Raw genomic sequence first — 17648 nt, 5'->3', positions numbered from 1 at the left:
TATTTTAATAACTGAGTTAACTAATTAAAAGCAGTTTCCTTTACTCACTAACACCATGCAATCCTATGTTCCCATTACTTCTGGATTTCTCAAAAAAAAAAAAAAAAAAAAAAAGCCCAGGGAGATTTTTTAGCATTTAGTTTAAGGATGGAACATTAAACTGCTATAACCTAATCAAAGAACTACTTTAGGATAAGGGCAGTATCTTAAAAGTATTCCCACCCACTCCACTTTCCAAGCTCGTCCCTAACCTAGGGCAGTTCACTGAAGCATGAAGACTCTCCTGATGCAGAAACCAGAAAAATTAAGAAAAAAGGATCACACGCCTAATGTAACTTGACTCTAGAGCCCCCTTAACAACCCCCGACAAAAACCCCCCAAATCAATTAGGCACACAGAAGAGATGTGTGAGACACAGAGCAGCGACCGTGTCATATTTTTAACTATAATCTTTCCAAGACTATTATGTTAATCTTAGGGTTGAAAAAGATCTTAAAGCAGCATTTAATCTAGACCACTCTCCAGACAGATACTGATCTAGGACCTACATTAATATCTCTAGGGCTTGGGAACTTAGTATTACTATCTTTCTATTACAGCAACGTCAGTTCTCTCTACATTTCACTGAAATTTATCCCTCCAACTCTCTGTAACTTGCATCCATTTGTTTCTGACTGTACCCTCTGGGAGCTACACACGGTTTTTCTAGCATAATAGCACCCAGGATTTCTTTGCCAGCCTAAGTCACACAGTTATCTTTCCAAACTAAGTATTCGTTTTTCCAAGTACTATGTTTTTCCAAAATAAGTATTCGAGGAACAAAACGGGTAATTCACTTTGCCTATTTAACAGGAACAGCCAGAAGTCATTTGCAGATATTTCTCAAGATTAATAACCTGCCAGTGCCACTTCCTAAACATGCTCACTTACCACACTACCAGTGTTGATCGCGGCTTTAGGGGTTTTCAAATTTTAGCCTAACAGAAATGGTTGTCCTGAAAATACGCATTACATCCGCATGATCCTACCAGGAAATAAATCTAGGAGCTTGCAACTCAGAAAGGCCCCCTCTCAGCACAAGACAGCTAAACAGAAAGTCAAGCGTGAAATCCGGATCAAAGAAAAACCCTACTGAGATGAAGTGCTAGGCCATATGGAGACCGAGGACGAAAGGGCAGGCCTGGTCTCGCCAGAGTCCAAGTGTCTCGGTGGGGGCCACCGGCTCCTCGCGAGGCCAGCTAACCTCCCCAACCCCCACCCCCCACCCCCAACGACGACCACTGCTACATCACCCGACTCCCGGGCCCCAGCCTCGCCTCCGCCCGTCATCTTTCTCCGCACTAACCTTTCTCCTCCCGACTGTCGGCCGCCATTGCTCCCCTTCGGTTTCCGCCGCTGCCACCGCCGCCGCCGCTTAGACGCGACTCGCGCGGGCGCCGCAGCCGCGGCAGAAGCACGGGCCCGTCCGTCAGTCCGTCTGCCCGGATACGCGCGTCGCACTCGGCCTCTTAACACTCAGCCTTCTCGACTCTTCCCGCTTTTTCCCTTTCTCCCTTCCTTTCACTCCAGCATCCAGCGGCCTAGGCCCAGCCTTCTCGTTAGGGCTCAGACTCGGGCGAGGTATGGGGGAGGGAAGGGAAACAGATGGCGACGGCGGGCGGCGCTAAAATGGAGCCTGCTTCCTGCGCGAAACAATCCCGCTCCCGAAATGCCCTGCGCTGTTTACGCTTCGTTCCTCTCTGGGAACGTCACAGTGCGGAGAGGGGCGGGGAGGCGGGACGTGCAAAGGAACGTGACGTGACGTCAGCGCGTCGCCCTGCCGCCCTCAGCCCACTGGTACCTGGAAGGAGTCTTATTCAGAGATTAGGTTACCCAGGTTGTTCATGGAGTTCCCGCCGTACGGCCTATAACTGGATGGCGCAATTTTCCCACCTGAAACTCTTAGTGCAGGGCCTAACAGGCCTTCTTAGCTAGAGTCGCTCTAAAGGACTCCTGATTCAGTTCGGGTAGTCGGAGTCTTATTTAGGACAAGTCTGGGTGAATCCCTTATGTTTACCAGATGTACTTTCTTAGCTGGAGTTCCACTCTTACCCAAAGGCCGTGCAGCATGCAACCAGCTTGTTTGTAGTCACAAAAGCCTGCTAGTTTTTGTTTGTTTTGAGACGGAGTCTCGCTCTGTCGCTAGGCTGGAGCGCAGCAGTGCGATCTCGGCTCACCGCAACCTCCGCCTCCCAGGTTCAAGCGATTCTCCGGGCTCTGCCTCCTGAGTAGCTGGGACTACAGGCGCCCGCCACCACGCCCAGTTAATTTTTTTATTTTTAGTAGAGACGGGGTTTCACCATGTTGGCCAGGATGAAGTGCTGGGATTACAGGCGTGAGCTACCACGCCCGGCCTAGTTTTGTTTTTAATTGGGGAAAGAATTGTATCATAATAGGTCTTTGTAATTAATAACTAATTTAAACATGTTATCAAGGCCCTGGGGCACAAAATTGATTTAAGCAGACCATCGAGGAATCGAAACTACAGAATAAATGACCAGTAGATACATAACTACATAGTGTGGTAAAATCTGCAAGAGAAACTTGCTTAAGATTCATTGTCCAACGGAAACAATCTAGTTTTGCTTCCTTGAACTATAACTGAGTTATAAGGGAAATAAAAATCTGAAAAAAGGTAACTAAGTAACTTCGTGATATGAAGACAAACTGGCAAACTAATTGCATATTCAGGGAAAGACAAGTAGTCTAGAAGTCTAGAATGTGGTACCTCTTTTTTTTTTGAGACGTGGTCTCACTGTGACACAGGCTGGAGTGCAGTGGTGTGATCATGGCTCACTGCAACCTTGGGCTCAAGTGATCCTCCCACCTTAACCTCCCAGGTAGCTGGAACTACAGGCATGCTCCACCACATCCGACAAATTTTTTGCATTTTTTGTGGCGATATACCATCTCCACAAGATGGCTAACACCTAGCCATCTTGCCCAGGCTAGTGTCTAACTCCTGGGCTCCAGCAATCCTCCCACCTCGGCCTCCCAAAGTGTGGGATTACAGGTGTGAAGCCACCAGGAGTGGCCCCATTTCTAGGACCTTAATTGAACACTAATTTGAATATACGAACACGCACACGCCACAAACACACACACACACATTAAATAATATCTGATGATCCTGAGGAATTGCTATTTGTATTTTTAGTTTTAATAAGTTTTGTTTTTTAAAGAATTTCTTATAATTTCATGATTCATATGAAAATATTTGCAGGCCAGATGCGGTGGCTCATACCTGTAATCCCAGCACTTCGGGAGGCCCAGGCGGGCGGATCACCTGAGGTCAGGAGTTTGAGACCAGCCTGACCAATATGGTGAAACCCCGTCTCTGCTAAAAATACAAAAATTAGCCAGGCGTGATGGCGTGCGCCTGTAGTCCCAGCTACTCGGGAGGCTAAGGCAGAATTGCTTGAACCCGGGAGGCGGAGGTTGCAGTGAGCTGAGATTGTGCCACTTTCACCCCAGCCAGGACAACAGAGCTAGACTCTGTCTCAAAATAATAATAATAATAGTAATAAATATTTGCAAATGAAATTATATGGCATCTGGGATTTATCAAACTGGTGGCAGGTGTAGGGAAATGGGTGGGAGAATAGATTAAACAAGTCTACCCATGAGTTAACAATTGTTGAAGCTGGGCGATACATATGTGAAAGGAAAATCTCCCCAAAATCACTAAGCCAAAGGAAGAAGTCAAGCTAATGATTGATATCTCATGTATCCCTAAAATGTATAAAATGAAGCTGTGCACGACCACCTTGGGCACATGTCATCAGGACAGCTTGAGGCTGTCATGGGCTCTTTCTTAACCTTGGCAAAATAAACTTTCTAAATTGATTGAGACCTGCCTCAGATACCTTTTGATTTACACATACATTAGTAAATATTATACTCTCTTCTCTACTTTTTTGCATATTTGAGTTTCCTTTAATAATTTTTTGTAAAGAAGAGCATAAGAAAACAGCCAAGTAATTTAGAAGATATCAAAATGCCATTTTCCCTGATTCTACATTTGTCCTACTAGAACTAAGGAGTAATTTTTAATGTAAATAGAATTCCATATTTGCATCTTTGTTATTAAAATAAGTTTATGGGGCCAGCTGCAGTGGCACATGCCTGTAATTCCAGCCCTTTGGGAGGCCAAGGCAGGTGGATCACTTGGGCTCAGGAGTTTTAAGACCAGCTTGGGCAACCTGGCGAAACCACATCTCTATAGAAAATAAAATAAAAAATAGCTGGGCATGGTGGTGCACACCTGTAGTCCCAACTTCTCTGGGGGCCAAAGTGGGAGGATTGCTTGAGCCGGCGAGGTTGAGGCTACAGTGAGACATGATTACGCCTCTGCACTCCAGCCTGGGCAACAGAGCTGGACCCTGTCTCAAAAAATAAAATGAAGTAAGTTTATGTTAAACTAAGAGCACAGCTGTAAAAAAATGCGGTTTTTAATTCAGTCATGTTAGTAAATAGGAAAAGTTGTTGAGGTTATAAAGGATGAACTCTAGGTATGTTGAACATTGGTCTGAAGCTATTGTGTAGTGATTAAGAGAGTAAGCTTTGCAGTCATAATGACGTGGGTACAAATTCCAGCTCTGTCTCTCAATAGCATGAGACCTTAGAGAAATTAACTTCTAATCTTTAGTGTCTTAATAAATGGGAATTTAGAAATAATTTCCAAAGGATTGCTATAATGTTTCAAATGATTTTTTTAAAGGCAGTTAAGTGATCAATAAGCTGGAGCTATTGTTATTTTTATTGTTTCTGTAGTTCAGGAAAGATGGATTGTTCTAACAATTATTGTTGGTGAACTTAACCAGAAAATGTAGTATTGAGTGACTCAGATTTTTGGCCTAGCTATGGGTGGAAATAATTTTCTGGGTGAAGATGCTGAACTAAAAACTTACAGCCAAAAATCCTCTTCAGACCTCAGGGATCATCACAATATTATTGTAAAAATATAACAATGAACATGGGAGTACAGATATCTCTTTTGAGAGCCTGATTTCAATTGTTTTGGATATATACACAGAAATAGAATTGCTGGATCATATGGTAGTTCTATATTTGAGGAACTTCCATACTCTTTTTTTTTTTTTTTTATAGTCGCTGCACCGTTTTACATTCCTGCTATGGTGTATAAGTATTCCAATTTCTCCATATCCTTGCCAAAACCTGGTATCTTTTGAAACAATTTATACATCTGTTGAAAGATGAATGGGTTAAAAAACATATGGTTTGTACATTCAATTGAATACTATTCAGTCTTAAAAAAGAAGAAAATCGGCCAGTCACAGTGGCTTATGCCTGTAATCTCGGCACTTTGGGAGGCCAAGGCAAGCCGATCACTAGAGGCCAGGAGTTCGAGATCAGCTTGGCATACATGGCGAAACCCCATCTCTACTAAAAATACAAAAGTTAGCCTGGCATGGTAGCTCGCACCTGTAATCCCAGCTACTCAGGAGGCTGACAGGAGAATCGGTTGAGCCTGGGAGGCAGAGGTTGTAGTGACCCGAGATCGCACCACTGCACTCCAGCCTAGGCCGCAGAGGAGAGACTGTGTCTCAAATAGAAAAAAAAAAATAAAAAAAGAAAGGAAATCTTGCCGCATGTAACAACATGAATGACCCTGGAGGATGTTCTGCTAAGTGAAATAAATCAGTCGGAGAAGGACAAATACTGTACTGCATGATTCCACTTCTATGAAGTATCTAAAATATTCACACTCACGGAAACAGTAAGATGGTTGTTGCCAGGGACTAGGGGGAAAGGGAAATGGGGAGTTGCTGTTCAACAGGTATAAAGTTTTATTTCTGCAAGACAAATAAGTTATAGAGAGCTGCTGTACAATATTGTGCCTACTGTTAATGATACTGTATTTTGCACTTAACATTTTGTTGAGGGTAGATTTCATGTTCAAGGTTCTTAATGCAATAAAATTTTTTTTAAAAAACCTCAATAATTACCAAAAAATTATTTCAATATGTAGTAAAAAGAAATATAATGCTTCTGAAGGCAGTTCCTTTTGTACTGATGATAACGAATTGTGAATTGAGATGAGTGGAATTTAGCAATAAAAAGTGTCAAGAGCATTGGGCAATATTGATGTCAATTCTACCTAATTTCATCTATAGATTTGAAACAATCCCAATCAAAACCTCAGTGCTTTTTAACAGAAATTCACAATATTGAGTTTCTTGTAAATTGAAATTTACAAGGAAATGTAATGGATATAGGATATCGAAAACAATTTTGGAAAACAACAACAATTTTGGAGGACTAGCATTACCTGATTTCAGGACTTACTACAAACTTATGGTATCAAGACAGTGTGGTATTTATGTAAAGTAAGACAAATACATCAACAGATCAGAACACAGTGTCCAAAAGTAGAGCCACAAATATTATGGTCAATTGAATTTGACAAAGGTACCAACATAATTGAAATGTGTAGAAGGATAGCCTTTTCGACAAATAGCGTTGAGGCAATTAGATATACATATGGAAATAAATGACCATGACCCCTACCTTACATAATACACAAAAATTAATTCAAAATGGATGATAGGTCTAAATATAAAAGTTGTTTTAAAACTTCTAGAAGAAAACATGGGAGAAAATTTTTACCACCTTGGAGTAGGAAAAGATTTCTCAGATAAAATAATCATGAGTCCTAACATTTTTAAAAATTAATACAATTGCAGCTCAAAAAATTAAAATGTTATGGTCTTTAAAAGATGCTAAATGAATAAGTAAGTGAATAAGGTACATTACAGACTAGGAGAAAATTGTTACAAAACATTTGTCCAACAAAAGACTCATAGGATATATACAGAGAGAGGACTTGCTACTCAATAAAAAGACAAATATCCCAATTTGAAAAAATAGACAAAAGACTTCATCATAGAAGATGTGTTGAACAAGCAATTATCACATCATTGTCATCATGAAATATCACTTCAATCCCACTGGAATGGCTAAAATTAATAAGATTGGGAATAGCAAGTGTCACACAGGCATGGTGGCTCACACCTGTAATCCTAGCACTTTGGGAGGCTGAGGCGGGAAGATTGTTTGGGCTTGGAGTTTGAGACCAGCCTGGGCAACATAGTGAGACATCTCTACAAAAAATTTTAAAAATTAGCAGGGCATGGTAGCACATGCCTGTAGTCCCAGCTATTTGAGAGGCTGAAGTGGGAAGAACTCTTGAGCCTGGGGAGGAGAGGGCTGCAGTGAGCCCTGATTACACCACTGCACTCCATCCTGGGTGACAGAGTAAGACCCTGTGTCAATAAATAAATACATACATAATAAAAAATGAAAATAGCAAATGTTGGCAAGGATCTGAAGCAATTAGAGCATTTATACTTTGCTAGTAGGAATATAAAATAGTACAACCACTTTGGAAAACAGTAGTAATTATTTATTATGAATCTAAACAAGTACTTATCATAGGGCCCAATATTTCCCCTCCTAACAAAAACAAATTGTGTCATATTTATCGGTCAAAATACTGCTCAGCAATAAAACAAAAACTACACATGACAACATGGATGAATCTCACATATATGCTGAGTGAAAGATGCTGGACACAATACGGTTGAGATGACACTAGTCATTAAGAAATAAATCACATTTGTGGTTCCCAGGTGCAAGAATGTTGGGGAAGTTTAATGGCAAAGGAGCATGAGAAACCTTCTAGGGAGATGGAAATGCTCTATATCTTGATTGTTGTGGTGGTTACGTGGATGAATACAAAGACTCTCTCCTTGACCAAACTTAGTCAGGCTCCTCTGATACCTTTTGTCAACTAGACCTTGACCTTAGGCTTCCATGTCTTTATTTGTTCAGTTTTAGCTAGACTCCTGCTAAGTCACTTTAGTAAGAGTCCCTTGCTTTTGGTATCTGGTCACCTTCAAAATCTGATCAAATTCATTATTCTCTACCTTCCCCCAGATGATATCTGATCACCCTAACCTGCCTTTAGAAAGAATACTATCAAATCAGTTTAGCAAGAATCTCCTCTTACCCCTTGCTATGATTTGGATGTTTGTCCCCTCCAAAATCATGTTGAAATTTAATTGCCATTGTAACAGTATTAAGAAGTGAGACCCTTAAGAGGTGATTAGGCAATAAAGGCTCCACCCTCATAAATGGGACTGATATTATAAAAAGGAGACTTCAACCCTCTGTTGGCCTTTTTGCCTTCCACCATGGAATGATGCTGCAAGAAGGCTCTTACCAGATGTCAGCACCTTGACATTGAACTTCTCAGCTTTCTGAACTATGAACCAATAAATTTCTGTTCATTATAAATTACCCAGTCTCTTGGGCCAGGCATGGTGGCTCACACCTGTAATCCCAGCACTTTGGGAGGCCAAGGTGGGTGGATCACTTGAGATCAGGAGTTCAAGACCAGCCTTATCAACATGGAGAAGCCCCGTCTCTACTAAAAATACAAAATCAGCCAAGCGTGGTGGTGCATGCCTGTAATCCCAGCTACTCAGGAGGCTGAGACGGGAGAATCGCTTGAACCTGGGAGCGGAGATTTCAGTGAGCCGAGATTGCGCCATTGCACTCCAGCCTGGGCATACAGAGCAAGACTCTGTCTCAAAATAAATAAATAAATAAATAAATAAATAAATAAATAAATAAATAAATAACCCAGTCTCAGGTATTCTGTTACAGCAGCACAAAATGGACAATGACACCCCTAATGTTTCCTCTTAGTAATTTTCAATCCACTGACCCCCAACCCTGTTCATTTGCTATAAATCTCCCCTTGTTCATGCTGTATTCAGAATTGAGCCCAATTCCATACTGAGGTTTATTTTCCTACATTGCAATATTTACTAAATAAAATTTGTTTTTTCTGCTCTAGCTACTATTCAACTGTGGTTTTCTTTAACAGTGTAATGCAGCAGAGTCATTTGTGTTGTGCCAAGTTCCTGCCTGTGAAATTTAGCATATGTTGTAGTTTTAAAATAACTAATATTTTACCAATACATTTACTTATAACTTCTTTTTGACATATATTATCTTATTTAACATTCTGAAACAGCTTGTGATTTAATTACAATAACAGCAATTATATTTTTAATTGAAAAATAAATAAAAGGAATATTTAAATATCACTGGGTATTCTTAAATTTGGAAAGGTATTAATCTTCAGATTTAAGACCAGGTACCTAAGCCTTTTCTTCCACACTAGGATGTCAATGTTAAATTTTCATTTAGCTTTTACATGTACCACAGAATGCAGCCTTGAATCCTTTAATAGCAATTATATTGGTTTATTGAGTTTCATAACAGGAAATAGACTATCAAAATATAAGTACTTCCAAAAAAAGATAACATTTTACAAAGCCCTTTTTTGGAAAACATGGTTAATTATTCCTGAGATATTTATAGAATTCTGGAATTCTGAAGTTGTTCTGCTTACTTTTGAGTAATATCGGTAGCTGACATTTTCTGAGTACTGAGTGTGCCCAATCTGCTCTGTGTGCTGCCTATATTTTACCTCACTTAATTCTTATCACAGTCTTATAAGGGATTATTGTTATTTTTTTTCTTTTGAGACAGAGTATGCCCTATGTGGCCCAGGCTGGAGTGCAGTGGTGCGATCTTGGCTCACTGCAACCTCTGTTTCCTGGGTTCAAGCGATTCTCCTTCCTCAGCCTCCCGAGTAGCTAGGACTATAGGCAAGCACCACCATGCCTGGCTAATTTTTGTATTTTTAGTATAGACAGGTTTTTGCCATGTTGGCCAGGCTGGTCTCGAACTCCTGACCTCAAGTGATCTGCCCACCTCAGCCTCCCAAAGTGCTGGAATTACAGGCATGAGCCACAGTGCCTGACTTGTTATCTTTACTTTATTAGGAACTAAGTTTCTTCTGAGTAAACATTTAGTCTTTTTGTTGTTGTTGAGACAGGGTCTCGCTCTGTTGTCTAGGCTGGAGTGCAGTGGCGCGATATTGGCTCACTGCAACCTCCTCCTCCTGGGTTCAAGCATTCTTCTGCCTCATCCTCCCAAGTAGCTGAGATTACAGGTGTGCGGCACCATGCCTGGCTAATTTTTTGTTGTTTTAGTAGAGATGGGGTTTCACTATGTTGACCAGGCTGGTCTCAAACTCCTGGCCTCAAGTGATCCGCCTACCTCGGCCTCCCAAGGTGGTGGGATTACAGTTGTGAGCCATCACGCCGGCTTCTTGGTGGCATCTTGGTACAGGGTGTGCTGGATATCTCTGGCCACCCTGATCAATTTTCCACCTTGCTCTATTCCTTAAGAATCTCATTCATAGGGACTGCACAATAATCGTTTATCTTCTCTCAGTTTTGGTTGAGTTCAGGCATTTGAAGATAGGAAGAAAGTAAGGGTTTTGAACTATTTATTTTCATGGATCTCTCTATGTAGGGTTAACATAGGTTAGCTCTGTCTCTCTACCCATGACCTCAATTCCTTTTCAACCCTATCTATACATCTATTCTATCTGGGCTCTGGTAACTCTGCCTTCCACTTGCCCATCCAGGCCCAGGGTAGTGCTATGGAATGAACTCCATCCACCCCCAAATTCATATGTTGAAGCCCTATTCCCCAATATGACTATATTCGAAAATAAGACTTTAAGGAGGTTATTAAACTTAAATGAGTTCATAAGGGTGTGGTCCTGATCCAGTTGGGTTAATGTACTTATTAAAAGAGACACCAGAGAGCTTGCTTTCTCTTCTCATTCAGGCACCAAGGAAAGGCCATGTGAGGACAAAGCACCTGTCTGTAAGCCAGGAAGGGAGCCCTCACCGGATATTGTACCCTGTTAGAACGAACCTTGATCTTGGACTGTCCAGTCTCTAAAACTGTAAGAAAATTAACTTCTGTTGTTTAAGCCATCCAGTCTGTGGTATTTTGTTATGGAAGCCCAAGCTGACTAATTGGGGTAGTAAGGCACTATCTTGTATAGTTTCTTAACACTCTGCCCGCACTTTTGTAAAAAGTCCCTTTATTAAACTCCCCCTAATTGGCATTCATGCTGTTTTCTGATAGGATCCTGATTCATACAAAGCAGACAATCAGAGAACATTACCCAAGCTAAGAAGAGTGACTGACCCAAATATTCTCCTTCTCTCCTGGAACTTGAAGGCATAATAAGAGTGCATCTTATTTCTCTTGGTAGTTAGGCTTCAGTTTCTGTTTCTGTTTTGAAGTGTATGAGACTACTGTAACTCATGCTCTGTTCTTTTGGCCCAGCCAATGTATGGCAATTTCTTATAAGGATCACAACCCACCATCTCCTCAGGCTGACCAGATTCTTCACTTCAGCTCTTGCTGGTACTGTGGATTTTTCAAGACTCACTTATGTGCATACTCCATTTGACCCTAGCACTGGCCTTTGCAGTGGTGACTCCTTGGAGAAAAACTCACTCAGTCCATGGTTAACTTGCACACACCTCCAGAGTTACATGGGCATTTCTAGTTCTCTTCACATCTTGGGAAACCAAGAGACAATCTCCTAGGCTCCCCCTGCTTAAACATGCTACTTAACCATTTTAACTCTACTGTGGCCTTCACATTGGCTCTAGGCACTCTGCTTCCAAAATTCCAAACAGGAAGTGGGGTCCAAATCCTATGTACTCTCACTTAATGTCTCTGTAGACATTCAGAAGCACATTTCCACCCAATTTCCCTCTGACCCTCTTCTTGGACAAAGTTTTTGTGATACCACTTTGATGATAAAGAATCTAGTGAGGCCTCAAGATATAACCTAAGAAAGAAGGTTGAAAACTGCAAAGTAGAAAGAACATTTAGATTTCTACAACTTTTGCAATATCTTGTGTATGTGACGTTTGTCTCCTTATACCACAGAGATTACCAAAACAGGCACCAAAGGAAAAAAAAAGATGATCACCACCACCACCACCATTTAATAAATAATGTGTTTAGCATAACTTCAGGATGAGAAAAGAAGATTAGAGCTGGTGGGACAGTGATTCTAAGACTTCTCAGAGGTGATTTCCAGGATGACTACTCCAAAGAGAAGAGGCAAGTAAACTGTAGTCCTCAGGACCTGTTGCTAAGAAGAAAAGAAACTCTGAAGAATCAATTCAGATCTGAAAACATTGGACTGGGTCAAAACACACTTGAAAATATAATCTGTTATACATTTTCTCATTGCTTAGGAGTATGGGCTTGGGCATAAATAAGATTTAAGATTAGCATTTTAGCAAACATTTACTGCTTAGAAGCTATGTGAACGTGGAGAAGCGTAACATAGAGGTGAAGAGCCCTGGCTCCAGAGTTAGGGATGTGGCTTGAATCCTCGCTCTGCTACCCAGAGCAAATTATTTACTTCTTTGAACCTCATTTTGTTTTCTTTAACTAGGATAGCTAATCCAATAGTTTTTTCTTCATCAAGTCATATGTGAAGTACTTATCACTAACCTGTTGTGTGTATGCATGTTAGTGCTAAGTACTTCAGCAATTGATCATCATTATTATCAACCTGAGAAAACTCACTTTACTCTTGTCAAAGGAAAATAAATCTCAGGACCCAAAAATCACTAAGCCAAAGGGAAGTCAAGCTGGGAACTGCAATGGGCACACCTGCCTCCCATTCTATTCCTAAATAAGATAGCTACAAAAATTAAAAAGCTACATGCTTCCCTCGCAGTTTTCCCATAAGGAAATTCCCTGTGAACAAGAGACAGAACTCAGAGTCATCACTGTGCTCACGTGAGTCAGAGTCCAGCCTGGGCAGCATAGTGAGGCCCTGTCTCGACAAAAATTTAAAAACTTAGCTGAGTGTGATTGTGTGGTTGGCTCATGCCTGTAGTTCCAATTACTTGGGAGGCTGAGGTGGGAGGATTGCTTGAGCCAGGTTGCTCAATGCTGCAGTGAGGTATGACACTGCCACTGCATGTCAGCCTGGAAGACAGAGTCAGATCCTATCTCTGGAAAAAAAAAATGCTTGTAGAATGTAAACATGAGGCCCTGTCTCTACAAAAAGTTGCTTGGGTGTGGTTGAGCCCAGGAGTTTGAGGTTGCAGTGAGCAATGATTGCACCATTGCATTCCAGCCTGGCTAACAGAGTAAGATACTGTTTGAAACAGGAAAAAGAAACAAAAACAACATTTGTATGTGGGTATGTTTTATTTCTGGGGGGCTGCTATAACAAAGTATTATAGATTGTGTCTTCATATTTTGGAAGGGGAAAACAAGCTCATTGGGGCCGCTTTTATAAGGGCACTAATCCCATTTATGAGGGCTCTTCTGTCACGATCCAATCACCATCCAAAGGCCCAACCTCTTAATACCAACACCTTGGGGTTTAGAATTTCAACAAACGGATTTTGGAGGCAGGGGACATAAACGTTCTGATAACAGGGCTTTTTAGAAGTGTCATGAATAATTAAATTCTAATCATGGTAGCCAAGCCATGTATCAGCTTTCTTATAACTTAATTAGAATGCCAAATACTGTGGAAGAAACAATTACATTGCAAGCAAATGTGTTATTGTTACTTTGAAGGAAGTTATCTTCTAGTATAGTAGAAGTAGTAGATATTGTAGTGGGGTAAAAGGTGTTTTCTGACAATGACTCCTTTTACCAGTAGTGAACTGGTAAATGTTTAACAACCAGCTCTCCAGAAAAACAAAACAAAACAAAACTTATTTGTAATGTTTATCAATTTATGTGGTGTAATTACTCCTACCATGACCAATTTCAAACTACCTATGTGACATCTCATCATTGAACACAGGAAGAAATGAGAAGTAACAAAATTTTATAGTATTTTCACCATACAGATACAATAATTGTAAATGTAAATAACCTCAAGAACAAATAATATTAAGTTATAATTGAAAGAATCAGGAAGTGGTGAATTTTGAATATTTATTACTTTTGTATTTAATATAGTTTACTTAACTATACTTAATATTATTAACTTCGTATAATTTATTTTTTAATAATCCCTATGTTTAACAACCAGTCTACAAAAATTTTAAAAATTTAACAACTGGCTCTTATAAGTCATTACAGGCAAGCTTCAGCACACCATTATGCTTAACTGCCCGTCAGATACACAGCACTCATAGCTATATATGTATGATTTTATAGGATATCCTGGCCACAGCTGATGAGAGTAAATAGGGATGGGAATAGGTTCAAAGTCACTTCTCCCAGAATTTGGAAAGGGAATGAGACTGGAAATCATCCTGTTTGTGTGGCTGAAACTATAACTCATGAAAATTTGAAGTTACAGGCAGTCACTTTTTGACCATTATGTGGACTTAGTAGTAAATAAGATTTATCTTCCAGTATAGAAGCATAAAAATATGCAAAGGGAAGCCAGAAATGGGGAAACACATCTCATTTGTCTTAAAGCATTCTAGATTTCAGCAGCAGTTCTTGAGACCTGGTTGCATTCTACCCTTCGATTTGGACAGATACATTTACCCTCACAGTAGTTTTCCTTTTCCTCTAATATAACTCGAATTTCTTTTTGTTATTTGCAAACAAAAAGATGGACATGAAGGAAAAATGAAATACCAAAATATGCAAAATAATAAGCGTAGTATAATACTGGGTGAAAAATGTTCAATTGCTCTATAGCTCATAGATCAAAATAGAGAACTTTGCCCTGACTCTATTCGTAGATAATGAACATTAGGATAAATATCTCAACTCTCCTTTTTGAGAAAACCACAATCTAAATGCAGCTACCTTTCTCTGTAGATTATACTGTAATGTGTGCTTGGATTTAACTGTCTCTCATTGTAAACAAGATTGTTTTGAGGCAGCTGAAAGGTAAAGAGCTTTCCTTTGGCAAGCTCAACAACTCTTGTGACTTAATCATCATCTATACAAGAATGATTACTTCAGTCAGACTTCTCACCTGATGTCAGTTGTTTCCTTGACATCTTTTCTTAGATGTCTCATGATTATCTCAATTTTAAAAAGCTCAACAGTACCCCCTTGATCCACCACTACCCACACTGTCCACTAACCTACTCATGCTAGGGATCTGGGAATTAGCCTTCTCCTCACCTCACATCTCCAGCACTTGCAGTACAGTGGGGAAGTGAGGGTGAAGGGGAAAGGGAGCTAAGGTACAGACAATGGCTAATTTACATCTCTTGGTGGCAAGTGTTACAACAGGAATAGTATACAACACTATAGAGACATACAATGGGAATAAATCCATGAGTTAGTTATATGCTCCTTTCTAGACTGTTCTCTGGGTACTCACTGCCTGAAAAACATGATTTTTTTCTTACAGGTTTCAGCTAATTCTGCATCTCACCAAGAAATTTTTCCTTGACAACCTCTCCCTAACAGAATTAGTTGTCTCTGTTTTGTTCCTGTAACCGAGTATCCCCATTTTTCTTAAGAAAAAGGGAATGAATAACTATTATTATTTTCTCTTCTCTTTTTCCTTTTCCCCTTGATATGGTTTGGCTCTGTGTCCCCACCCAAATGTCATCTGAAATTGTAATCCTTCCCCATGTGTCAAGGAAGGGACCTGGTCATGGGGCAATAGGATCATGGGGGCAGTTTCCCTTATGGTGTTCTCAAAAGATCTGAGTTCTCAAAAGTGAGAAGTGAGTTCTCAAAAGATCTGACAGTTTAAAGGTGTGTGGCAGTTCCCCCTTCATTCTCTCCTGTCACCTTGTGAGAAGGTGCTTGCCTCTCCTTTGCCCTTTACCATGATTATAAGTTTCCTGAGGCCTCCTCAGTCATGTGGAACTGTGAAGCAATTAAACCTTTTTTAAATAAATGAGCCAGTCTCGAGTAGTTCTTTATAGCAGTTTAACAATGGACTAATACAGAGAATTGGTACTGGAGTTTGAGGCACTGCTATAAAGATACTTGAAAATGCGGAAGTGACTTTGGAACTGGATAATGGGCAGAGGTTGGAACAGTCTGGTGTGCTCAGAAGAAGACAGAAAGACATGGGAACAAGTTTGGAACTTCTTAGAGTCTTGCCGAGTGATTTTGACCAAAATGCTGATATTGATATGGACAATGAAGTTCAGGCTGAGATGGTCTCAGACGGAGATAAGGAACTTATTGGGAACTGGAGTAAAGGTCACTCTTGATATGCTTTACTCCAGAGACTGGCAGCATTTTGCCCCTGCCCTGGAGATCTGTGGAACTTTGAACTTGAGAGAGATGATTTAGGTTATCTGGAAGAATAAATTTCCTTTTTTTTTGAGACAGAGTCTCGCTCTGTCACCCAGGCTGGAGTGCAGTGGCATGATCTCGGCTCACTGCAAGCTCCGCCTCCCAGGTTCACACCATTCTCCTGCCTCAGCCTCCCAAGTAGCTGAGACTACAGGCACCCACCACCACACCCAGCTACTTTTTTGCATTTTTTTAGTAGAGACGGGGTTTCACCATGTTGGCCAGGATGGTCTCAATCTCCTGACCTCGTGATCTGCCTGCCTCAGCTTCCAAAAGTGCTGGGATTACTGGCATGAGCCAGCATGCTCAGCCTATAAATTTCTAAGAAGCAAAGCATTCAAAGTGGGATCTGGCTTTTTCTAAAAGCCTGCAGTCATATGCATTCACAAAGAGATGATCTGAAATTGGAACTTAGGTTTAAAAGAGAAGTAGAGTGTAAAGGTTTGGAAAAGTTGCAGCCTGACCATGTGGTGGAAAAGGAAAACCTGTTTTTTGGGGAGAAATTCAAGTCAGCTGCAGAAATCTGCAAAAGTAAAGAGAAACCAAATGTTAATAGCCAAGACAATGGGGAAAACCTCTCCAGGGTGTTTCAAAGTTCTTCATAGCAGGCCCTCCCATCACAGACTCAGAGGCCAAGGAGGAAAAAATGGTTTCGTGGGCCAGGCCCAGGGCACCCCTGCTTTGTACAGCTTTAGGACACGGTGCCCTGTGTCCCAGCTGCTCCAGTGCCAGCCATGGCCAATGGAGGACAAGGTACAGCTTAGTCCATTGCTTCAGAGGGTGCAATCCCCAAGCCTTGATGGCTTCCACATGGTGTTAAGCCTGCAGGTGTGCAGAAGACAAGAGTTGAGCTTTGGGAACCTCCAACTAGATTTCAGAGGATGTATGGAAATGCCTGGATGTCCAGGGAGAAGTCAGCTGCAGGGGCAGAGCCCTCATGCAGAGCTCATACTAGGGCAATGCAGAGGAGAACTGTGGGGTGGAGCCCCCACACAGAGTCTCCACTGGGGCACCACCTCATGCAGCTGTGAGAAGAGGACTACTGTCCTCCAGATTCCCAGATGGAAGATTCACTGACAGCTTGCACTGTGTGCCTAGAAAAACTGCAGGCACTCAATGTCAGGACTTAATGCCACCCAATGAAAGCAGCTGCAGTGGCTGTACCCTGCCCAGAGCCACAAGGGCAGAGCTGCCTAAGGTCTTGGGAGCCCACCCCTTGCATCAGCATGCCCTGGACGTGAGGCATGGAGTCAAAAGAGATTATTTTAGAGCTCTAACGTTTAATGACTGCCCTATTGAGTTTCTGATTTGCATTGGGGCCTGTAGCCCCTTTGTTTTGGCCAATTTTTCCCATTTGAAATGGGACCATTTACCCAATACCTGTAACCCCATCATACGTTGGAAATTATTAACTTGCTTTTGATTTT

General features: G+C 41.1%; 1 protein-coding gene and 1 pseudogene across 4 annotated transcripts in view; both read right to left on the bottom strand.

The window, feature by feature from the left end:
* YTHDC1 (YTH N6-methyladenosine RNA binding protein C1) overlaps positions 1-1754 on the bottom strand; it is a 36765-nt gene extending 35011 nt beyond the window's left edge. For 2 of the 4 annotated variants that reach the window (XM_008962808.4, XM_003810444.5), the window contains exon 1: positions 1346-1719. In XM_008962808.4, the coding sequence (XP_008961056.1) occupies positions 1346-1373 (28 nt within the window). In that variant the 5' untranslated portion in view covers positions 1374-1719. Of the gene's footprint in view, positions 1-1345 lie in introns of all 4 variants that reach the window. The other 2 variants (XM_008962807.4, XM_003810443.5) reach the window with 2 other exon arrangements.
* Positions 1-17648, bottom strand: part of LOC100983151 (UDP-glucuronosyltransferase 2B15-like) — a 230293-nt pseudogene that overhangs the window by 65795 nt on the left and 146850 nt on the right.

The sequence above is a fragment of the Pan paniscus genome, chromosome 3 (genome assembly GCF_029289425.2).
Source record: "Pan paniscus chromosome 3, NHGRI_mPanPan1-v2.0_pri, whole genome shotgun sequence".
In the NCBI taxonomy this organism is placed as follows: Eukaryota; Metazoa; Chordata; class Mammalia; order Primates; family Hominidae; genus Pan; species Pan paniscus.
The sequence above is the reverse complement of the archived record's forward strand: the minus strand, read 5'-3'. Positions and strand labels throughout refer to the sequence as shown.